Genomic DNA, 25,823 nt, shown 5'->3' with positions numbered 1-25,823 from the left:
ATTAGCAGGCTCTGTTTCAGCTTCTTGCTAATATTTTGTTTCGCGCTAGTGAACTCGATTATTGCATCGAGCTGCTCCACCACTTTACGCATCGCGGATAGTGGCCCGTCCAGCGCGTTGGTAGGGCTACTTTCTACCGCTGCTGGGGGGTCACTGGTGCTATCAGATGCAGCACTCGTCGCTCCACTACTCTCCCCACGGGGGGGGGGGGGGGTAGACCTCGCCAAACCACCTCTAGCAAAGGGGTTCGGCACCTCCGTTTGTTTATTGTTTTTATTTTTGTTCACTTCCATGTTGATACCCACGAGTTGCGCGAGAAAGAAAGGTCCGCCACGCCAGAGCTCCGCAGTAACGTGGTAAGGGACGCTTACTGTGGGGGTTGACAGGTACCCCACAGGCTCCGTTAACGATCGAGCATCTTTTTCACCCCCTCGATCACTCATCCCTCGGCACGGGTCGCTTCACGCCTTGGAATTGGGGTTATGACCTATCTTGCTTTACGTGGTGACCGCGGCCCAGGTCATCACAACCATCCTCCTTTACCAGGGCTTTGGACCTGTAGCTCTGGTTCTCAATAGTTCCAGGTACGGATGTTATTACAGACATGCTACTATTGAGATCCGTCATTCGCTAGCGGAGTTAACATGTGTGGCACATGTGTGGCAAAATTCAACTGCTAGGTTTGTTCCTAAGTTTCCAGTGGGTAATTATTATTCAAGTGGATAGTACTACCTTTATTACTCACATTATTGAATATTTCATTACACATATGGTCGGTGTTTAGTCAGACCGGGCTAAGTCGCAAAACATCAAAAAATGAGATAATGATGTCACTGGATAAGAAATTTCGTCAGCTACATTCGACTTTTGCCAGATTTGGAATATGTAACAATAATCAAGAATTATGACAAAAATTAATTTTCAATCATAATATAAAGGATACTACGATTCAAACTTTAAACTCGTTTTTCTCGAAATCAATATGTTGTCACTTAGTCCGGTCTGACTTAACACCGACCATATATATTGTGGGATCAAAAGACATTCGTCTAGCTGCTTTATTTTAGGAAATAGACCACTTTAAAGTAAGGCATGCACAAATAAAATAAATTAACCCTTTCATGCCCAACTTTTTTCTAGTGCATGTAGGGTTTCAAAACTATTTTTCCTTGAAAACGGCGGGGTCAAGAAACACGAAAAACCTATTTTCATAAAGATAGGTGCTTCCATGGCAATGCTAGAAGCTGGTCAATTTTCACCTTCTAATGCTCAATACAATTCTCCTAGAATAATTACGATAGTCCAATTACGTGGAAAACGTAGCCAACTACAGTCTAAATTGCTAAGTTTTATCAGTTTTCAATAATATTGCACCATAACGAAGATATATGAAAAAATCATTTTCCGTCTTCAACGCAAACTGTCTCTGGCAGCACTGCTCCATCGGAATCCAATCAGAATAATTGCAATAACTTCAGTTCTAGAGCTGATCCTTGTAACTGTTAGTACTCAAATTAAAGGCAATAATCACATTAATGAGCCTTACTTGTTTTTGTGAGCAAATCTCGCCTTAATCAAAAGTTATAGCTGTTTAAAAATGTTGTTGTCCACAAACAACATGGGCATGAATGGGTTAAAGGCCAAAACGGATAACAAATACTATTTGGACTCACTGGAAGTTAAACTCACTTCACAGTTAAAAGCCTGCAGAAGGGCATTTGCGCGTGGAATGTCACCATTAGAGAGTTGAGGCGAATGTCCTATAAAATAACATTCAAACCTTAGGCAACCAGGTTTCTTCGCAATAACCCTGCAATTGTCACGTATGATAATAACCGACAACAAATGTAGTACCAAGACATTACTTTTAACGGAGCATTTCACTTGTAGAACAGTGAAATTCGCAAACAAAATAAGTAAAATGAAAATCCCGTTTCACATTTCCCAGTTTGCCCCGAATATCAAACCATCAACAGAAACTTATATCAGTATTCGACAAACCAACATAATCTCCTTCAAATCGTCAATCGCAGCCACACTACTGTTTGCTAGAAGAAAACTAATAAAAGCTTCGCAATGCACTTTGGAACACGCGCCGTGGTGAATTTATTTGAGAACGCCACACATAATTGAAAGAGCAAGAGAGCGCGATCTCTCGCACCCAACCACCCTTGAAATTCGTTTATTTAGCTTCGAAAGAAAGATTATGCATTATGTTTTTTTCTGTGGTCTGTGAGCATTGTACACGCCATCGAAAAACTACCTAAAATTGAGTACTTTTGACTCAATCTCGTGGTATCGTGCAGGAAGGTAAAATTAAGTAAACCGTGTTGTAGGTAGATTTAACAACGGCAAAAAATCATAACTCAACCTTGAGTTTAATTTACTTAAATTTAAGTTGAATTTACATAATTTTGAGTATACCCCAAACAACTTAAAAGTACTTCACTGCACGGAAGACCTCGACTGAGTCGAATCTCTCGTTTTATTTTTGACAGCACTAATGAGTGCGAAAGCGGTGCACAACTCAAGAGTACCTAAATTTAAGTTAAAAGAACTTATTGTGATGGTTGTTTTATTTTTGCGTGTGCGCCTAAAACTGGCATGCCTGTACATCATTGTAATGATACCTGGCGGCAGTCATGGAATATATTGCTTCGAGCTGACGGAACGTAGCAACTACACTACGAGGTCAGAAAGCAAACTGACGATTTGTTCTTATGTGCTGCTTTTATATGTGTCTCGCGGTTCATTGGATGGCAAAGAGGCGGTCCTAGCAACGCTCGCTGCTTGGTTGAATTGCTCGGACCAATCAGCGCTGATAATTACCACTTACACAAAATACATTATTTTTGTTATTTATAGTAATAGTACATTTATACGCACACATATTTCTGATCAGATAGCGCAAAAATATATCGATTTCGATCAGTGCAACAGAAGTAGTTCGCATTTGAAGACTGGGAAAATATCTCAGCAGAAACTTTGAAATGAGACCCCTATATTGAAACGTTAGAAGTATTCTACTGCAAAAAAGTCTTTCTTTGGAGTTGGAAAATCTTTTGGCTATCAAATTTTTCTAACGGGCTTTAGTGGATCCGGACAAATGATTCAAATGATGGTAGGGATTTAGGGTTCAACAAAATCAATGTGAAGAGATATTTAAAAAAAAAAATATGGAACAGGACTTCACAGTTTAAAGCCAAAGTTTAGTGAAATTCAAAATAAACATCTTTTAGGTGAAAATGAATATTAAGATAACTTTGGAATGGGTCATTTAAAAAATATTCGGTTAACTTAAACGGATTGCAGGGTTCGAATACTACATTCAGCCGAAATATTTCAGATATGAAAAAAAAAAATCCAATCTGCGCAATATTCCTATTACATTTAACATCGCCTATCACCGTACAATCAAGCAAAGCGCACATGGTGTCAACACTGACTGGTCAACCGACAGGTTGATCGTTAGAATTCTGCTTTGTGCGTGAACATGAACATTTTGGACCATCGAATTTTCCCAACGAAATGTGCTTGGGAGCTGACCAAGTTCAAATGAGGATTTAGGGTTCCACTTATTGAAGCTCATCGACTAACAGCGATTTTTTAGGTGTACAAACCTTACATAGTTTGATTCCATTGTTTCTTTTATTTCGTTTATAAAAGGGTTTCAACCTTTGGGTTATTTGCCTCTGTTTTCGGGTTAGAAAAATCTCCAACCTTATGTGTGGTGTTGGGAATCAAACTCAAAAATTTATATTGTCAGAAAGTTCTTTAGCACAAATATCTGATAGTTTTCGAAAAACTATTCGAAAAACAATGGATATCTAGAAACGTTATCGTATCCACATTTTCATGGAATTTGGTGGTTTGTGGGTACCGTAAAGTGTCCATCTTACCTGCAATATTCATAACAGCGTACCTCTCCCCTGACTCTTATATCCAGAAGTAACACCCCTACCCCCCCCCCCCCCCCTCCACACCAATATCATCACGAAGCATTTAGCTCTTCTTGTCTCTTCTAGTTTTAACTATTATATTATATAATCTCGTTGAAAATGCCCAACTCGCAAAAATAACTATAATTACGAATCTTTACAAAATTCATTCATGCCCTCTAGTTATTCCTACTTTTAAGATAGTCGTAAAAAATGGTCCCCCTTAGTTAAACATTATTTGCTCCAATAATCTCACTGATAAAAATGTCAAACCATATTGCCACAAAAACTAAATGACCCCCCTAATCTTACGAAAATAATATTATCCCCTTGTGTAGATATATAAGATAGCTATAAAATCGCATTAGTTTCATTTTAAAAAATCAATATGTAATCCCCTAGTTTTAAACAATTTAAAATGTAAAACAAAACAAAATTGGCACCTTTAAGCTAACGCAACGTGCCTTATCAAATAAACGATTTGAATAAAAAAAAACAGCGTACCTCTCCCTACATTATTGCCACTTGCCAACACCCGTACACTATGTACCGGCTCGAGACATTACACACCAGGCGGTATGATATTAAAACAATTCGTGCAATACGGAAGAAAAATCTGTAAAAATCACGACCATATCCAACCGAAGACAGACAATAACGGCTCAAGAAAGGACGCAGACAGTTTTGCATCTGGAGTTGTCATCACATTGATATCGACCTGAATCGGAATACCTTCCGTCCCGTTTGCACGTGGAAATCGCTATCGACATCGACGTACCCCTATATGTCTCTCGACACCGACCGGGGTAAACTCTTTGTCTCTTTGGCACGGGGAAACACACATGTGGTGGATGGGTGAAACTGACGGTAAATAATTATGAATACCTACCCCGGTATATGAAAGCAATTATGCTGCTGTCACTCGAGATGTTGGCAATGTTTTGAGAGTGGCTGGAACGCATTCATCCATGCGTGTGAATTTGTTTAAATGGTTTTGAGTGATTACGTGTGTCACTTCGATCGATGCGAACGCGAACAATGAATGGTGACTAATTGAATGACGCTGGTTGAAAGAAATGTCAAATGGAAGATTTTTCAAATCAAGACAGCAGGCACGTAGCCAGAGGGGGGGCTAGGGGGCTAAAGCCCCCCCCGAAATTTTTCAAAAATAAATTTAAAAAACCGGTGACTTTTAACAAAACTTGTTGCTTATTTGGTTTGAACAAATTATTGAGAAAAAGTTAAAGAAGGCTATTTCTAACCACCGAAGGCAATGGTCACGAAATTCAGTGTGCTTTATGCTTTTGCTCGAGCCAGTGCGAAGCGAACAACAAAAAAGTAACTTTTATATTGTGTGCCTTGTCTGAAGGATACAAGAGACTGTTACTTTAATTGTAGCTGTAATAATCTGTCGAGATTAGTGATTAGCAGAAGCAAGAATTGGTGCTCCAGCCAAATGCGGTGATTAGAAAATTATTGATCATTCGCATCCTGAAGGTGTAAATAGAGATTAGACTTTCGGAAACCGGCTCTATCCAGTTCTATCATGGCAGACATTTAGCGCTCAACAAATTAGTGCAGACGAAACCATTCATTTCGCACAACTTAAAGAACAAGGTTGTGTGTGACAATGCTATAATTAAGATCCTTCTGTATATGGACTATGAGAAAATGAATGTTCGCTACAAGATCGGATACCGCTTAGTCGCAGATTAATGTCACATTTGGGAGAAATGGAATCTATTTGGAAGGGCAATTATTGAGGGCGAAAAGCAAGGAAGATATTCGCGAACATAAAGGCAGCAACTACGATGATGACACGGAAATGTACAATAGCGAGATAGAAATGAACTACTCCCCCCCAAGACATAGTTGGTGAGGAAAAAAATATTTCCTCGCCTCGTAAACAGGTTTCCACGTGCAATGGCTAAGCGCTTGCGCGAGATCTGTAGGACAACCACATAAACTCGTTATATTATTTTTATTGTTTACATAAGGAAATATATAAAAGACCCACGACCCAGTTTGTTATTTTTAAATGATAAGTTTTTGAATTGCACACAATTTTGAATTTCTGTATTAGGTCAGTGCACACTGTACACTCTGTTCTCTGTACACTACTCTGCGCTACACAAAAAGTATTTCAATTTATCTGAGAACGATTGAGCCGAGAATAGAATTTTCATTTCGCGTCATTTTAACGCAATACCATTTTTATTAACGCTTCATTTCATTGTTACGAGTAATTCGTTCCGTACTAATACACTGTTAATCCGTAAATCCGTGATATCTTCGACAAACGTGCAAAAAAAATACTTTTAAAAGTGGACCGGGCAAAAAGTGGTAAAATAATAGGCAATCACGAAGAGGGACTAAAATGTTGGGACTGATTGAATCTATAAGTCAATAAGTTGGGATAACAGTTTCGATTTCATGTCTTAAGTATGTGACAGTCTTTCGTTCCGTTTTTGCTCGTCATGGAATAAAATGAGAGAGATAATCTTAAATAAGAGAGCAAAGAGAGGAAAAAATCAACCAATCTAAATCGACTCAAGATCACTCTTCAATCTTTACTATACACTCAACACGAGTTTTTTTCCGAATTGCGCTCTGATATTCTCATTTCGTCTTCGTTGCGTTAGGTGCAACAACTTTAATTGAAACTTTTTCCCAAATAGTGATAAAACAAACATGTAATCAGACAAACATTACAACTTTCTTCAAGAAATCATACATCTCTTCCAATCTTGATGATGATTGAAAAAAATCAAGAGCTAATTATTTTTATTCACAAACAAACCTATTACTAAACAGATTAGTGTTCATATTTGTTTAATGAATTGGCAAAGAGTTTTGCAAAAGTTTTACAGGAAACGGATAATTTGCTGTAATTTAAACCAGACAACTCTAAAAGAAAGCCTCGGCAAATTAGGTGCAAGTGCGATGTGTTCTCTTCCATGTGTCGGAAGCAAGTGATGCTGAAATTATTATCTATTTTCCTTTTTTATTTCGACTATGTTAGTCACATTTTCTTTTTTACGTTTTAACGACATTCACATCCTTGCTCTCACTTGAGTACTATGGCTCTAAGTTTCATAACTTTCCCTACCCAGTAATCTCTAGCTAATTGAATGTCGTTAAAACGTAAAAAAATTATTATCTATGTTTATAGTCTCTAGTTATATTGGTGTCATCAATGTTATATTTACCAAATTTTATGTAAATTAGAAGCATTGAGTAATCAGTGCTAAGTAATTTTCTTTCGATTTGTGAATAGATTCTGAGCAGTTTCGCTCAGTAGATTAAATTCTGGGTAGTTTCCATTAGTAGATTAAATCATTGAAATATATATATTTGACATTGTCCAAAACCCCACGAATTCCGAAATAAAACCTTCAAATAAATAAATAAAACCAAAATGTTCAAATATAATATTTACTTAATCTAGGTAATCTTCTCAAGTTACAACGGTTTTGCAAGATTGTCAAAAGTCAATAGAGCTAAGGCATTCTTGCTTTGTAGTGAAATCAGTAGTTTTTGCACTCACTTTACATTTTGACTTTTACTATAGTTTTAGGGATCTAGGAAAATCAGTCTACGATATTTTTAATTCATAAGTACAATGATATAAAAAGTACCTAAAAAGAATCAACTTAAATAGATAAAAAGATAGTTATTCTGAGTTGCCTGATAATGTTGTCGAAGATAGTCTTTAACCCATTACCTATGAGAGTCAAATGAAAAAAACATGTGTTTTTTTCAGGATTGTTTTGATTACGACATGATCAGTATCATTTAAATTAAAAATTTCATAAAGTCGAGTTAACGCAAACTTCGGATGAAGTCAAAGAGCTAGTAATAGTAGAAAGAAACCTGATCATGAAAATAGGAGTTGAACCTATTTTCTGCATCTACAAATCGCCTGCCTTATCAGAAGATTTGAAGCAAATTTCGACATTCACTTTGTTCGGACATTCTTTGCAACGGTAAACTTTGATTTCACACTGATATATTCCTATTCATGGGCACAACCTTGACGTTGGTTTCGTTCTTCTGATTAGCAAATGCGTGTAAAGTTTCATGAGACGGGTTTTTGGATATTTTTCTACTCATTCCAATTTAGCGTCTTCTACAAATTGTAAAGGTGTATCGAATGTGTAGCATTTTCAAGCAGCGTAGCATGCAGCGTAGCATTTTCAAGCAGCCCTTAATACTTTGAGCTCTTGACTATTCATTTTTGTAATTAGAGAAATTTCTAACTTGTAAATCAAAAATAATCAAATTTAATTCGTCGATGCACTATAGCCTTTCTTGTAACAGGCAACATATTATTAGAGTTTTTAGTGTCTATTGTCTTATTTTTGGAATTGTTTTCACTAAGAACTTTTCATAATTACGTTCAGTTTCCAGTGATTGTTTCAAGTCATCAGAATTAATACATTTATGCAATAATTTTTAAGCCCCTCCCGAAACAAAATCCTGGCTACGGGCCTGCAAGACAGCGAAAGAATTGAGTTAAAGATCCAATTTCAATAATAACCTTTAGATAACCTTTTCCTGATTAGTTATTCGAAAGGTTTGTTAATAATGGTTGTCTGTTTCTATGAAGACCCGACTTGAAGAAAATAGCCTAAGAATACTAAATGCAGGTATTCAATACCCAATAGTTGTGTGAATTCAAAAGAGGTAGTGATGAGTTTTACATCAGAAAGATAATTACTCAGGCATGTTTTATGAGTACCGAGTTTCCAACAAAATCAGTTATTGTAATTGCATCATTTATTGTAACCTTATACAAATTTCAAATAATTTTAATATAATGTGCTATATTTCAATAAGGTATGGACTAAGTATTTGTACAAATCTTTTAAACACATAAGTAATAGTAAAAGAAGTCGCGCTGTTATCTACATTTGAGCGACCTCCTAAAGCTTTTCGCCTTGAATTTCAGGACATTGTGCGTCCAGTGAACTACACTACTTCCAGAGGGTTTTGTTGTATTCCTAAGAATGACGCATTGAACAAACATATGGAATAAGCAGTTTCTGTATGATACTGCAAAATCTGATGCCGAATTTATCGATCAGTTTTTTTTTCCAGCTCAGGTAGTTGTTAACTCGAACATTGTTTCATTTGTTTTCATCCCACATTGAAAGCAGCTGGCCATTTTTCCTTCGGACAACTATGATCCTCACCGTTTAGATCCAAAAGCCACAGCCAAGCCGGCGGAGCTGAAATCTTCAATATAGCAGCGGTCGTCACGCACCGCTTCACCACCGCCACATCGCATCGGTAGGGATTTCAAATGCAATTTCCACTCCGTCGAGTGCCATCGCATCGGTCGTCACCGGCGCTACGCCCGCCTGCCCGAGGGAAGAAACATGTAATAAAGCGCCAGGATGAAGTACAAAATTTCATCAAGAGCTTTTTCCTGCCTTGGCCGGTACGGTTTCCGCTCGCCAATGGCCGCTGGCTCGGGAGATGACCCTTTCGGTTATCCTTCCGAAGCGCCGGGTCCAGACAAAGAGGGGGTGATACCTCGAAAAAAGAGGAACGAACATGCGAAAGTAAAATTGTCGACTTGGCACACGAAGATGTTTGGCGTATTCCATGAACGGTACGCGGGATGGTTAGTTTGCGTACCTTCCACAAGGATGGTGGACGGGTGAAGTCAACCGACGAAGAGGGGAAACTTTGAATCAACAGGCAACTTTCGGTTTTCGGAAAGATATGTTGACGTTTCTGGTTGGTGGAGGTAGAGTATTCGAGGGTGGCGGGAAGACAAACAACGATCCGTGTCCTCAGAGTGACACAAACAACGTTGCCGTACAGTAGGATGATGTAGGTGGTAGGTGGCAACTCGAACGGTTTGATGGGTAGAGAAGGGTGGTGGTGAATAGCAACAGGCGATACAAAATTACAAGCTTTTGTTACGAGCACAGATGGAAGCTATAGTTGGTCAGATGTTGAAAGAGTTCGTGAAAAACAGTTCAAAAAGTTGTATGTATCAAGTATATCTTCCGGCGTAGATATTTAAAAAGATTTGAAAAATTACCCAAACTTAGGCAAAACTCGTCAATTTCAAGGCTTGGTAAAAATTACGAATATTAGCAAATAGGAACTGTATCGCTATCCACATACTTTTGCGTTGTACGTACGTATTTGTGATGGTTTCAATATGCTCATCACAGCATGCTGTGCGTTTGACTGTCGTTTCACGTTTATTTACATTTTTGTACGTTTTAAATTCTTTGTTTTCAAAATGTCACGCATTGGAAATGAAGTGAAAATTAAATTAAATTGAACACAGAGTTAGAACGGTGTAACAGTGCGAAAATTGACAAAGCGCTTTGGAATTCATTATGTGAGTGTAAAACATTATTCTTTGGGGCCCAAGTATACCGGACAGACTCAAAAGGGACAGATTCAACTATCGCTAGACTGAAGGCGAAGCTTGTTAGGATAAAGACGGAGAAGAACAATCCGCCAAAACAAGATGACCGAGACGATGAGATACTATGTCTAAAAACCACGTGGCGGAGGCCATTCGCCAGCTCAAAATTCCCAATCAACTGCTATACGAGGTAAAGAACGAAACGAGCATAGCTATCCTAATCCTAAGGATAACACCAAGAAGCTAAGCGCGACCATATCGACCGACCTAGTGAATGCGAAACAGCAGCGAGACCTCAAGCTTCATGACGCGAGCTGGCAACAACACAGAGCTAGCACCATCAAACATGCGACGGATAACCCGTGCGAATACCCGTAGCAGCAGCTTTTCATTAGTCGAACCTTTGAACATCTCGGACACCGGAGCACCACAAAACTCCGTGCCCCGAGTGACCTACGTAATGACCGACTAGCTCAGGACACCAATTGGGGTACCAGTAAATAATTTCAAATTAAACTGCAACATGAAACGAAACCCGTCTGCGTCGTCTCAAACGCGGGTAGTTCCGGATTCGTCCAACGCACCCCCAGCGGCTGTTGACACAGCCTCAACATTCTCATTAGCATCTATGTCACTCCTTCGCAAACATCCACCACAATCCTACCATCTCATCCCGAGTTCGGATTGACGATGATGAAATCGAGATGGTCGACAAATTCGTGTACTTGGGCTCACTGGTAACCGCCGACAATGATAACTGCAGAGAAATTCAGAGACGGATCTTGGCGGGAAGTTGTGCCTGCTTTGGACTCCGGAGGACGCTCCGGTCGAACAAAATTCGCCGCCGCACGAAGTTGATTATCTACAAGACGCTGATTAGACTTGTGGTCCTCTGCGGCTACGAGACCTGGACTATGCTCGTGGAGGACCAACGTGCCTTTAGCGTTTTCGAACAGGCGAATGAACCATGAATAGCATCAGCTGCCGGAAGAACCATCAATCGCGCATACCGCAAAAAATAGGACGTTTGCGGTGGGCTGGACACGTCGTAAGAATATCGGACGACGACCCGATGAAGATGGTTCTTGAGGGGGACCCCACAGGAACAAGAAGACGGGGCGACAAGCAGTAATGGACCGAGTGGAGTGGAGATGGCTTCTGCATACAGCAAGAGACAGCAAGGCTCTAGCCTGAATGGTAAGGTAAGTAACCACTATCCAACCAACCAGGAATCCTAAAGGACGGGATTAACGACCGCTTCCAGCGGCTCGCATTTTGATGGGTCACACAGCAGGTAATTTTCCCGGCAAACCTCCAAAGCGTCGCGTGGTTAGAAGTAGGAGGAGCAAGAAAACTGCACTACAACGGGAATCGGTTCGGGTCTCCCGTTACCCCCGCACCCGGCGGGCCATCGTGAAAAATTCTCAACCTGGACACTCACACTTAATACTCCTAATCCCAATCAAAATCCAACACCACCCCACAAAAGCGGTAAATTCATTTCAGCTAAGACGGGACTAACTCTAAACCTCCAGGTAAGCCATACGGTACACTCAGTACGGAACTGTCTGCTGTTTTTTATATATCAATCTATTCACAAAAACGCTACCGGAGGTTATGTGGACACCTTAATAAGGCTTGAACGGCAGAGGTCAAGGGCGATGGCGGTGGCGCAGTTGACATGAACTAGTCCTCGTCTAGCCTCTACTCCACTGCTTCAATGATCAAATCAACAACATTGGCCATCCATTGGAGCTCAAATGGTCTACGAGGATGACTGAGTGACCTGTAATGGTTCATTGCTTAAGCTTAGCCCGCCTGTTTGGTGTTGCAGGAGACGCACATCCGGGATCAGACAAATCCGGTATTATGGTTTAAACAACGGTACTCGTAGGGCACCGCCAGTGGAGATAACATCTATCGGATGGTGGATCTGCCTATCCGGGGTGATGTGCCATCCCGGCCGATACCTATGGATACCGAACTAGAACACCGTCGAACGCGGGAACGAATATCCAGTCCAGTGCACCGTTTATTCTTGTATGTTCTCGGCGGAACTCGATATGTGAACTGCGAATTTCAACGGCCCATTGACCAAGTTGAGACACCATTCATCATCATAGAAGATGTAAGCGGGCACCACCCGATGCGGGGCTCACGTGCATGCAACAGGAGAGGAATCAACATCGTTACAGTATTCGTTCGAAAATAACGACGTCACTGTTGAAACATTTCTATTATCGGGTAGACTCTAGATACTCCCGATTCCACTTTATTTTTCGACACGTCCATGCAAGAGGAAATTCGTGGAATCCCGGATCACCTGCGCTCTCTGGAGATCCCCAAAATATTCATAATTAAATACCAACACATTGACAGCCATAAAATGTTCTACACTGGGGTCACGAATCAATGAGGCCACTGGCTTCGGTATTTTCAACAATAACACCTCGATCTCTTTCAAGCTTGCAGAACCTGCCTCCGTTTATACAGCCGAACTAGCAGCAGTTCACTATAGTCTGGAAATCATTGATACTTTACTTCCGAGCCATTATTTCATCCTCACAGATAGCCTCAGCACAATTAAGGCACTACGCTCATTAAAGCTTGATAATCACGCTCCGTTCTTTTTGAAGAAGATACGAGAATACTTAACTAAATTAACAAATAAATCTTATCAAATTACCTTAGTGTGGATTCCTGCTCATTGCTCCATACCGGGTAATGAGAGAGCGGATAATTTAGCCAAAATAGGGGCGCTGACGGTGACATCTATGAAAGACCTATTGCCTTCAATGAATTTTATAGCGCTTCTCGTCAGAGGACGCTTACTAGTTGGCAAACATCATGGGACAATGGAGATCTGGGACGGTGGTTGCACTCAATTATCCCTAAAGTATCAACGAAGGCATGGTTCAAAGGGTTGGATGTAAGTCGAAACTTCATTCGTGTGATGTCTAGACTCATGTCCAACCATTATACGTTGAATGCGCATCTCCGCCGTATTGGGATCGCAGAAGATAATCAATGTGCTTGCGGAGAGGGTTACGAAGACATTGAACATGTTGTTTGGTCTTGCACTGAATGTCGTGAAGCCAGATCCCAATTAATAGACTCCTTACGAGCCAGAAGAAAACCACCCTATGTACCTGTTCGTGATGTCCTCGCTTTACGAGATCTTACATACATGGGCCATATTTATCATTTCCTGAAAACAATAAATATTCAAATATAATTATCCCCACAATGTTTCTAGTTTTTTCCCTTGCTACCCACAAACAATTTCTTCGCAGTTAGTTAAGTTAGATAAAACGATATAAATAAAGAAAAAAAATAAACAAAGATTACAGAAAAACTATCAATAGGTTTACAATGAAATTCAAGAAAATAGAGTATAATTAAAAATATTCAAAATGATGATTATCCTCAGTGTTAGCATTAGAAAGTGATTTTTTTTATAACGTGATAGTCTTAAGTACCTTTGTAACATGTTATGTAAAAAACCCCGGCGTAAAAAAGCTTTAGCAAATGCCTTGTCAAATAAAAGTTATATGAAAAAAAATTATCGGGTAGACTGGACTCGCTACCAGAAGACCGTCGAGGATCTAATAAATCGGATCGAGTCATACAGCCCGGATGAACTTACCAGCATCTTCAATGGGATCGCCAGTTCCTGCATGCTCAGGAAAAGTGGGATTTTTTCTATGATGGTGATGTCCAGAGGTCGCTACCAGGGCACGCCGAACTGCGCTACTGGGCACTGTGAACTGAATTGTGGACAACCGGAACCGAGCTCAGCAAGCTGATGATTTCAGGAAGGCCCGAAGCGAGACTAGGAAGGCCATAGAAGAGGCCAAAGGGCTTCTCGACTTCAGAGCTGTGGCGAAGAGTTATCGCCCTAAGCGGAAAGCGGCGTCACAGTGACTGCCCCATTGCAGTTAACGGATGCATGATCATCGATCCAACGACCATCGGTTTTGAGCTAGGTAGGCATTTCTCTGACACCGCTCTTCCACCTGCGTTCCTGTGAATCAAGCGAAGGGCTAAGAGTTGACCCGTTCGTTTTGAACCCGATTCAAATCAAGTATAGAACCAGCTTTTTACCGGAAGTGAACTTTGTGCGGTGCGGATTCGGAACACGGCAAGTCTTCCGGACTGCAGGACGCTCGCTATCATCTACTGAGACATTTCCCATCGTTTGCCAAGCGAGGGATATTAGACAGTATTGCCAGCTTTTGAGTTAGCAAGACGGATTCCTGGTAATTCTTATACCAAAGAAATGTCAGCGGAAGAGAACGCTGGATGATTTTCGCCCCATCAGTCTGCTCCCTTGCTTCCCTAAGACGATGAAGCGAATGGTCAGCAGACAATTAAAGGACCTACTGGAGGAGTAATAATTCTTGGATCTCTAAGTACGCGTTCCGGCGTGGAACAGAAACCCGTGCCTTCCTCGACAGCTTTGGAGAGGTAGTACGTCAATCTGTAACTGACGATCTGGATGCCCTGGATACTCGACGTTGCGAAGGCACATAATACTGTGTGACGCCACGGAGTCCTGTAACAGCTTACCAACTGGGATATTAGCGGAAGCATGGACCGCTTCTTATTCTACTACCTATCGTGCCTTCGGAATGGGAATTGGAGGTACCCAATCCGTTGTCTTTCTGGAGGTGAACGGTGTCCCTTAGAGATTTGTACTCGATGACACACTATTCCTGGTGGCCATGAACTCCACCCTGCTGGCGGAGGTCTATATTTTCGTCTACGCCGATGATATCGTGCTTGTCGTGATGGGAAGGACCATCAGACGAACCCGTCGTAAACTTCAAGCCGCTGAAAGTTCGGTAAGCCGATGAGCGGCATCAGTCAGCTTCAACATGCCACCCGCTCAAAGTATGGTTGCGTTCTGCTGTAGCTCAAACCATGTTGCAAGAGGAAGGGCGATCCTGTTGAACGATCGTCCCGCTACTTATAAATTATAGATCCTGGGGATAACCGTGGGCCGTCGCCTCATCTTCGCGTCACGCTTTCGAAGGATCAAAGTCGACTGCCGGAGCCGGTTGTGATTATTCAAAATAATCAGTACCCGGACCAAGCGCTAATATTGTCAAACTGCACTGAACGGAAGCCAAGCGCTAATCCACAGTAATATCTACTACGGGGTAGAGCTGACGTCCTGTAAAATGCAAGGTCTTATAAACATTTGAAGCCCCCCTATGTTACGGATAAATCCGCGCTGTTACTGACCTGCTTCCCAGCACCCCGAGCAAACGAAAAGCCCATCCCAACAAACATTTATGATGAATAATGGCTTGTCCAGTTCTTGTACAGCTTGTTCCCTCGTAATAAAGGTTTGTTCAGCTTTCGTTGTTTGTTGGGATAATATTCTAATGGTCATAGTCCAATTTCACCCCCACTGCATGGCGTTTAAAATGGGGTCAATTCATGAAAACCATCACCATGGTCCGGTAGATCCCGTAGAAAAATTATATTTTGGTGTATTTATGGGTTATCGAGACCATTTAATTGCGGTCTTTTCAAGGGGTTGTATGGTGTCTGACCCCATGAGAATTAGCTTGGGACGCCTGCCAAAGCTACCTGCGGGCAGGGAGGGATTCTTTCCGCTCGTTCTGCGATTGCACCGAGTGATGGTCACCAGGTATTGCAATCATGTGCGGATATTGATAGGTGCTCCAAAATCGGTGATAAGGACGGAATAGGAGTAAGGAGAAAGCTATCACTTTTATTCCTGCGCACCCCTGGTGGTGCAAAGGGCCATTGTGAAAGATCGCCATCCTGGGCGATTGCCCGCCATCGCCTTGACCTGCTGCCAGGTCAAACTTTCGTCGACTTCTTTTGTTTCCTTGTTGAGGCTGCGCCGCCATGAGCCTCTGGGTCTGCCTCTGCTGCGATGTCCTGCTGGGTTCCACAGTCTAACGCTTGCTTGCAGATTTCGTTTCCGCCCCTGCGCAGAGTGTGGCCGACCCACCTCCACTTTCGTTCCCGAATTTCTGTCGCTATCGGCTTTTGTTGACATCGACGATGAAGCTCAGCATTAGAGATCCAGTTGTGAGGCTACCATGCACGAATTATGTACCACAGACATCTATTGATAAAAACCTGCAGCCGTTGCGTGTTCTTCACTGATACGCACCAGGTTTCACTGGCATATAGCAGTACAGATTTCACGTTCGAGTTGAATGCTCGGGTTTTAATGCGTCGACTGATCTGATTGTTTTTCCAGATATTTCTTAAACTCGCCTTCTTGATCCATACTCCAATGTCGATCTTGGTGCCTTTATCAGACGCCATTTGACTACCAAGATATTGGAAGCTTTCGACATTCTCCACTGCTTGCCCAGCTACCGTAAAGCTGGAAGGGTTGACCGTGTTTATATCCAACGATTTGGTCTTGTTGACGTTGATTTTGAGACCTGCCGCTGAGGAGCGATCGGCAAGATCATGCATGTCAGAGCGCCGTTGTGCGAGGAGAGCAACGTCATCAGCCAATTCGAAGTCATTCAGATGCTAGTAATAGGTTGCCACAGCAAACCCACGATTTGTTGGACGGTCAATCGCTCCTACCAGGATCTCGTCGATTACGATGAGGAACAGTAGCGGTGATAGAATACATCCTTGCCTAATTTCAGCCACGACCCGGATGGGGTCAGACAAGACACCATCGGGCAATATTCTGCACGAAAATGCCTCGTACTGTGCTTCAATTAGACCGATGATTTTCTCAGGGACTCCCTTGCGTCTCAGGGCTCCCCACATATTTTCGTGATTTAGACGGTTGAAAGCTTTTTCGTAGTCGATGAACACTAAGTAGAGAGACTCTTGGAATTCATTGACTTGCTCCAGGATGATACGGAGCGTGACAATATGGTCCACACAGGATCGTCGGAGAGTTCCGTCAATCTTCTCCTGTATCCGGTTCAGGATCACTTTGCGGAGAACTGTGAGAACGATACACAGTAACATGATGTCCCGCCAATTATCGCATACATTCAGCAGGTCACCCTTTTTGGGTACCTTCACTAAGACGCCTTGCATCCAGTCGGCCGGAAAAGTCGCGGTGTCCCAGATATTGTAGAATAATTGATGCAACAGTTGTGCAGATACTACGGGGTCAGCTTTGAGCATCTCTGCTGATATGCGATCGACCCCTGGGGCTCTGTTCGATTTCATGCTCCGGATGGCTGCTTCTATCTCTTGCCATGCCAGGAGCTTCGGTGTTGACGCGGGTAATACGTCGAACCCTTGGCGGATCATGCCGAGTTGTTGGTGGCGTGGCCGACACTTGAAAAAGGTTTTCAAAGTGTTCGAACCAGCGTTTCAGCTGGTCTGTGCGGTCGGTTAACAACTGTCCAGACGTGTCTTTCGCGGGTATCGTAGCATTAATCTTTGTCCCACTAAGGCGGCGTGAAATATCGTAGAGGAGACGGATGTCGCCAGTGTTTGCGGCCTTCTCACCTTCTTCGGCTAGGGAGTCTTTTGTCCCGTCTACATGAGCGTTTCACTTCCTTCTCTAGAGCCGAATAGGGCTGACGGGTTGCGGCTTTGGCTCCTCGTGTTTTCGCTCGCTCAATCGCGGCTTTGGCGTCCCTTCGTTCCTCTATCTGCTTCCAGGTGTCATCTGTGATCCACTGTTTTCTCTGGGTACGTAGCTCACCCAGATTATTCTCGCCGGTGGCAATGAAGGCGTTCTTGATGGCGGTCCATTGATCTTCTACGCTTCCACCTTCCGGAATATCTGCAGCATGGTTCTCTAGCTCTTCGACGAAGGACCTTCTTACCGCAGCATCTTCCAGACGACGTGTGTTAAACCGACGCCCGATCTTATCCTCCTGTCGCTGAATCCTTGCAATACGCAGCCGGATCTTGCCGATTAGGAGATGGTGGTCGGACGCTATATCGGTGCTACGCTTGTTACGCACATCAAGGAGGTTCCTTCTCCAGGGCCGGCGGAATGCGTGGGTAGTATGGGTAGTACTACCCACTCGAAAATTACCGAGGGGGGAATTACCCACTCGAAAGTTTGGAACAAACCAAAACCTAAGATTAACCACGTATGTGTCTTGCGCACAAAATTCTTGCGTTGGAAATCCTCGATGTAAAACAATTGCCTATTTTTATTCAGAAACAAATTTCTTTGATTTGTATTTTTTTGAGAATATGGGATAATATTTAGGATTTGTTTGAAATTTGGAATTATTTTTTATATTTACACTCATGGGAATACATTTTGACACATCTTTATATCTTAAGGAGATCAGATCGATAGACAAATAATACAATTTGTAAAGTTTTAACATAAACATTTCAATCATTTGATTAAAAATTGGAACAAGGAGAAACAATAACTAGACAATCAGTAAACTTTTTATAAGGATAAGCAAAAGATTGTTGATTCCAACATCAGTAGCAGAGAAAGTGAGGAGAGGGTGTACAAAAATAACAGGGATAAAACGAAATTAAACTTGTAGCTTTATAGCAAGCGGAAGATCATTATCAGGACATTATGAACCGGATCGCCGACTGGCCTCCTTGGATCCGCTGGGATCTCTTGGGATCACATTTGCTGGTAGCTGTTTAGCAAGTCAACCAAAAGGTAAGATATAAGTAAATTTGGAAGATAACCAGCACATCTCGGACTAGAACCGGAAAGGATTCGTTTACCGGAGATCTGGCGCTAGACACATAGAAAATTTATGTATGTAAATTTACGTCTCCTGACCGTGACAAAAACGAGCATCAAAAATTACATGTACAATCAATTATATTACATTTTACATGTCGTTGAACTTTGCGAGTCACGTAATTTTACTTCACATATGACGTTTGTTTAAAATGTGGAGGAGTGTAATTTTGTGGCACTGCGCGTGGAAAGTACATCTTACATGTAAAATTAAACAGAACACGGTTATATTTCGTCATTTCGTCAATTACGGTTTGTTAGATTGTGGCAAGTTTGGAATTACTTCAACGGTGAAATCAGATTTTTTTTGGTGTGTAGAACACTAGGCGTACGACCCGACAACATGTATAACGTCACGATAGCTGTCATCGCAAGCGCAGATAACACTCTCCACCACCCCAAAACGCCGGAGATGCGCATTCAACGAATAATGATTGCCACCCGAAGGAAGTCACTACCTTCATCCTTCCTTTTTAAGTAAGGTTGTTTGATGCCTTTGGGATTCCAAAACTTTCATTATCTCACGAGCGTCCTCTGACAAGAAATACTAAAAAATTCGTTAAAGCTGTGCGATCTTTAACAAATAATAACCTTGTAATGCTTAAGTGTCCGCCTTCTCATTACCATTTTAATCTCAGTGCCACCTGGAACGAGTTTTAGAGTTAAAGAATCTAGGAACGCCCATATTTTCCCCAGAAAAATAAGGAGTGCTTTCCATGCTCCATCGATCGAAGCGGCTACTTGGAACTGTAACGATGTGGACATGGTCGTATAAAACCATAAGTTTTGTGGAGAGAATACTTAGCGCGAGTATCTTTGCTGTCAGATAAATGTGTGTATTTGAAGAACACATATTACGTTTATTTACATTATCATATTTTGATCGCGAAACGTCTATCATTTGAATGTGACTCTACCTGGAATGTTGTTGTCGCCGATAAAGGATTCTTAGTTCCATGTATTCCGATCAAAGGCCGAATCGAGTACACAACGTAGGGCCCAGCTGCTAGACGAAATATTGTTTCTCTCGTTAATCCGTTGACGAACCGGTGCCAATAACCACGTTTTTCAGTTTATATCAAGTTTTTTATTAGCGCTTCTAACGTCGTGAGTATTTGAAAAAATCCGACGTTCCAAAAGTCGTCATACGACCTTTTCGCATACAATTCTGAGCACTCTCTGACAATAACGGAACCGTCCACGGTTGTTAGTGCCGGATATTCGTTTCGTCTGACCTTTAATCGCAGTGTAGAGAAACTAGCCAGTCAAAACGTTGGCCACTTACACCAGAGGTATTTCTTATTTTGATTCGATTGTTTCGGATATAGTGGACGCATTGCTCTTTCGATCAATGAACACACTAAAGAGGTAGAGTACAACGATTAATCTAACAAGCTTGACCGCGCTGGTAGGCATTCGTTTCATTTCGACTGTATTCAAGATGGTCATATGGAAATTGCCACGAATATCACGCAGTAAGATAGACCGGTTATCAGAATGAAGACAACCCCATGACAAAGCGTGGGAGTTTAAGTCTTCTAGAACCAGCTGAGGTGCGATGTATATGGAAACAATATCAATAAATCTTTGTCTATGATTCGGATTTAACAAGCGACATTTTCCACATCGCATTTTCCACACCGTGCTTTATTTCTACAATGGGCTCGTTGTTTGCAACGACGGTAGTCCATGCCCCGCAGTACAAAAAGGCGAACAAATAGACGAGCCTCGTTCAAAAGAACAAATTTTGGAAGAACAAATCCGACGACAGGCTCGAAATGAGGCTGATTGAAAATAAGTTTTCTTTTACTCCTCGATTTTTGCTGAACGCAATTGCTTGCATACCAGAATTTTCACCGAATGAAGCACAGGGATCTGGAAGGAGCACTCTCTATTTCGAAATTAAGGCCCTTCTCGGAGACTACACCATCAATCTCTTCTTTCCGAGCGGGTACGTAGACAAAATAACTTTTTCGTACACGGTCGAGTGTTGTTTAGTTAGATCACGCGATATATCGATGATGTTAAATGGCTTGTCTTTGGTCCGGAAGTAGACTATCCAGGGGCCGGTCGTATTAGATATAATTAGCATCGATGAGGCATTGTTTTTGCCATCGAAGAAATATTCAAAACGACCTCCACTATTTTCCCATTAGTCAACACTATCATGCGGGCTTCAGTACCCGCGAAAGGAAGGTTTTAAGCAGGGAATGGAAAATTAATGCAACGAAGTTTAAAATAATGGAATACTTAGTACTTAGCTGTGGAACATTTGTAGTATCTGTATTCAACAAACACATTTGCGCTGAGCCGTGAGATATACAGCCCTGTTAATAAAGGGTGTTTCCAAATAGCCACCAGATATTATCAGGCAATTTTAATTTTCACTTACACACGCCATAGCTGAACTTTCGTCAGTACGGGGAGAAATCACTCCGAACCTTACTACCCACTTGGGAAATAGGTGTTCCGCCGGCCCTGTCCTTCTCCATTTTCGGTTGATGCAAATGTGGTCGATTTGATTCTCCGTGAGGCCATCACGGAAAACCCATGTCACTTTGTGTACTGGCCGATGGGGGAAGAGCGATCCCCCGATCACCATGTCATTGTTGCCACAAAACTCTGCAAGTAGCTCTCCGTTTTCGCACATTTCTCCGAGGCCAAGACGTCCCATGACGTGCTCATAGTACGAGTTATCGGAGCCCATCTTCGCATTGACGTCGCCCATGTAGATCTTGATATCAGCTTTCGGAATTTTATCCACGACAGCATTCAGTTGACTGTAAAAGTTCTCCTTTTCTTGCATTTCGGTAGCATCAGTTGGCGCGTAACATTGGATCATGGTAAGGTTTGGAACCCCTGTTCTGAAGTAGTACAAAGCACATTTATCAATTTCGAGCATCATTTACCTTTCAACTCAGAAGCAACAGGAGCCACCGAACTTAATGCGAGCACCAGAAAAACAGCAAACCGGAAAACAACCATCCCAAAAAAATAAAGCACAACCAGCATGAAAAGCTCAAAGTGCCAGTATTGTATAGCACCCCCCCCCCCCCCCCCCCCACGAAAAGCATGCCGGTAACAATCGCATTCAAAATGGGAAACCTGTTGAAGCTTTTCGCCTGTTGAATGTATGAGCAACAGGCTCCGACAATTTTCCACTATCCAGCAGAATGAAACTCAGACGAGGAAAGGCAACCTAGGAAGTAAGGAAGGGTCCAATCGATTTGTCCTCCTTGCACGGTGCGACGATATTCAACAGGGTTTGGCATCCTGCTTCGTCGTAGGGAGCTTTTCGCCTCATCGCGAGAGATCCCGTCTCTGTTACTAGAGCAACAGGATTTTCCATCTCGCACCGCTCAACTTTCCGGCAATGAACCACTACTACGACAGAACGAGCCGAAGTTTCCCCTCTTCGTTCGGTGCGAAAATAATTTCCCCGAGGGGTTACTTGGGTTGTGTTGGTAACGTGCCCGTAGCTGGAGTTGTGTTTGTTCACCCACCCACTTTACCACCCTTTCGGCACCGTGGAAATCCCGAAGAAAAAAGCCACCCAAGCTCCCGATCAACTAGGGGTGCGGCAAATACCCTCACATACATACACTCACATTTAGCCCCGTAGGAATCCTTCCTACGGCTTTCCTCCTTGGACCGACGTTGGCTGTACTATCAACTGGCGAAGCTTGAGCAAATCAGGCTGTTGGAATTGATACATTATCAAAATGGAAATGAGAAAATAACACTCACCAGTTGATCCAGTTTTTCAAAAGACAGGCAGCTGTTGTTGCTGACGACGACGACGACAACGATGACTTCCACCTCCAGCCAGCCCTCTTCACCGGGCCAAGCTCGACGTCGCCATCGCTGCTGCGTTGATGCTGTTTTCGTGCGGAGGGATTTCCTAGGCTTGACGTTTTTGAGGTTAGGGAAGGAATTTTAATGAAGTTTCTTATTTTTTCGGTGATGCCTCATGTGATAGTTCGCGTGCAGTGATTATAGGAAATTTGGGACGTTAATTTTCGGATCCCTGTTCCCCTTCCGCATATTTTTATTATTCCTATCGGAGCAGGGGATGAATGGTGATTCCAGTGATTCCATGATTTCTCATTAAGATAGGCCAAACTTCTTGTATCAAATTATTTATTTTCTTGACTTGTTTTAACACGAAGATATCGGCCGTGACTGATGCAATTTTCACAGGTTTTCAGCCCGATTTATACAAAATTGTTACAAAGTATCAGGCGTATAAGCTTAAATCCGCTGCTTTTCTGTTACTGGTGTGTAGAAGTAAAGAAGACTGAAATTGAAATGGAGCAAATCAAACCACACTATTTTTCCGGTAAGCAGCAAATTACGGCAAGTAAACTAGAGAAAAATTTCAATAGCCAATTGCTCGCATGTATTCAGAAGTTTAAGCCTGATGTGGTATCTTGCAACGACGCTCGAAGCGTGCTGGAGTAGTACGAGGCCATCAACTTTAATTTTGCACCAGATGAGCACGACAAATTCACCGAAGTATTCACCAACAGGCCCGTAGCCAGGATTTTGTTTCGGAAGGGGCTTGAAAATTATTGCATAAATGTATAAATTCTGATGACTTGAGATAGTCATAGTAAACTGAATGTAATTATGAAATGTTCTTAGTGAAAACAATTCCATAACTAAGACAATAGACACTAAAAAACCCTAAAAATATGTTGTCTGTTACAAGAAAAGCTATAGTGCATCGACGAATTAAATTTGATTATTATTAGTTTATAAGTTAGAAATTTCTCTCAAGATTCTTCAAGATTTCTTCAAGAGATCAAAGTATTTAGGGCTGATTGAAAATACTACGCATTCTAGACTACACGTTTACAAGGTATAGAAGACGCTAAATTGGAATGAGTGCAAAAATATCCAAAAACCCGCCTAACGAAACTTTACACGCATTTGCTAAACAGGAGAACGAAACCAACGTCAAGGTTGTCTCCATGGATAGGAATATATCACAGTGAAATCCAAGTTTATCGTTGCAAAGAATGTCCGAACAAAGTGAACTTCAACTCCTATTTTCATGATCAGGCTACTATTACTAGTTCTGTAACTTCATCCGAAGTATACGTTAACTCAACTTTATGAAATTTTCTGTTTAAATGATACTGATCATGTCGTAATTATAACAATCCTGAGAAAAACACATGTTTTTTCATTTGACTCACGTGGGGAATGGGTTAAACACTATCTTCGACAATATTATCAGGTAACTGAGAATAACTATCTATTTATTTATTTAAGTAGATTCTTTTTAGATACTTTTATATCATCGGACTTTCGAATTAAAAATATCGTAGACTGATTTTCCTAAATCCCTGAAACTATAGTAAAAGTCAAAATGTAAAGTGAGTGCAAAAAACTACTGATTCCATTACAATGCAAGAGTAAGATCATTAGCTCATTGACGTTCAGAATTTTGGAAAACCGTTGGAACTTGAGAAGATTACCTAGATTAAGTAAATATTATATTTGAACATTTGAAGGTATTATTTCGGATTTCATGGGTTTTTGGACAATGTAAAATATATATTTCAATGATTTAAACTACTAATGAAAACTACCCAGAATTTAATCTACTGGACGAAACTGCTCAGAACTTGTTCACTAATCGAAAGAAAATTACTTAGCACTGATTAGTGAATGCTTCTAATTTACGTTAAATTAGGTAAATATATCATTGACACCACCAAAATAACTAGAAACTATAAACACAGGTGAGCTTAATAATTTCAGCATCACTTGCTTCCGACACATGGAAGAGAACACATCGCACTTACATCTAATTTTCAAAAGAGGCTTTCTTTTAGAGTTGTCTGTTTTCAAATCACAGCAAATTATCCGTTTCCTGTGAAACTTTTGCAAAACTTTATGTCAATTCGTCAATTTTGCCTTTATGTTTGCGAATATCTGATTTCTTCCTTGCTTCTCGCTTTCAATAATTATCCTTCCGAATGGATTCCATTTCTCCCAAATGTGACATTAATCTGCGAGTAAGCGGTATCCAATCTTGTAGCGGAACATTGATGTTCTCATCGTCCATATATAGGAGGATCTTAATTATAGCATTGTCACACTCAACCATGTGTATTAAGTTGTTCGAAATGAATGGTTTCGTCTGGGCTAATTTGTTGAGCGCTAAATGCCTGACATGGTAGAGCTCGCTTCCGAAAGTCCAACCTCCATTTACACCTTCAGGAAATGTTCCATATTATGAATACTCGGTCCTAAGCGAATCATCAATAATTTTATAATCACCGTATTTAGCTGGAGCACCACTTCTTGCTTCTCGACAGATTACTACAGCAACAATTATAGTAATAGGGTGAAGTGCCTATTTTCACCATACTAAGCAAGGTGCCTCACTAATTCGTTAATTTCTCGCCCTACAATCAATGGAATACGTAAAAATTGACATCAACAGCTTTGCTTCGTTGTTAAGAACCAATATAATAACAAAAATGCACTGAAAACAGTGAAATTCTTGTGTTTGAGCGCAACGAAAACTCGAATCGAGTGCCCCTATTGTTACGCTACCATTTGACTCAATGCGTTGAACAAAGATAGCAGACACTGCTCTAACCAATGGCTTCAAATGGGTAGGGTGATAATAGAAACGTGGCACAAATGGGCTCATCACCCTAGTTTCTTTTATTCTTTAGGCAAGGCACACAATATAAAAGTTACTTTTTTTGTCGTTCGCGTCGTACTGGCTCGAGCAAAAGCATAAAGTGACTGAATTTCGTGCTTTGGTGGT

The 25,823-nt window shown here is 41.5% G+C and overlaps 2 protein-coding genes across 2 annotated transcripts; both read right to left on the bottom strand.

Annotated features, from left to right (window-relative positions):
* Positions 1 to 16,860: 16,860 nt before the first annotated feature.
* On the bottom strand, positions 16,861 to 17,316 carry LOC131688238 (uncharacterized). The gene has a single exon (XM_058972410.1). It carries the CDS (start codon positions 17,314 to 17,316, stop codon positions 16,861 to 16,863), a length of 456 nt encoding a protein of 151 aa, XP_058828393.1.
* A 148-nt stretch (positions 17,317 to 17,464) lies between these two features.
* Positions 17,465 to 21,875, bottom strand: LOC131688237 (uncharacterized). The gene is made up of 3 exons (XM_058972409.1): positions 21,600 to 21,875; positions 17,809 to 18,215; positions 17,465 to 17,747 (listed from the first exon to the last, which is right to left on the bottom strand). The coding sequence occupies exons 1-3, from the start codon at positions 21,873 to 21,875 to the stop codon at positions 17,465 to 17,467; spliced, it is 966 nt and encodes a 321-aa protein (XP_058828392.1).
* Positions 21,876 to 25,823: the final 3,948 nt, after the last annotated feature.

This window comes from Topomyia yanbarensis, chromosome 3 (genome assembly GCF_030247195.1).
Source record: "Topomyia yanbarensis strain Yona2022 chromosome 3, ASM3024719v1, whole genome shotgun sequence".
Classification (NCBI taxonomy): domain Eukaryota; kingdom Metazoa; phylum Arthropoda; class Insecta; order Diptera; family Culicidae; genus Topomyia; species Topomyia yanbarensis.
The sequence above is the reverse complement of the archived record's forward strand: the minus strand, read 5'-3'. Positions and strand labels throughout refer to the sequence as shown.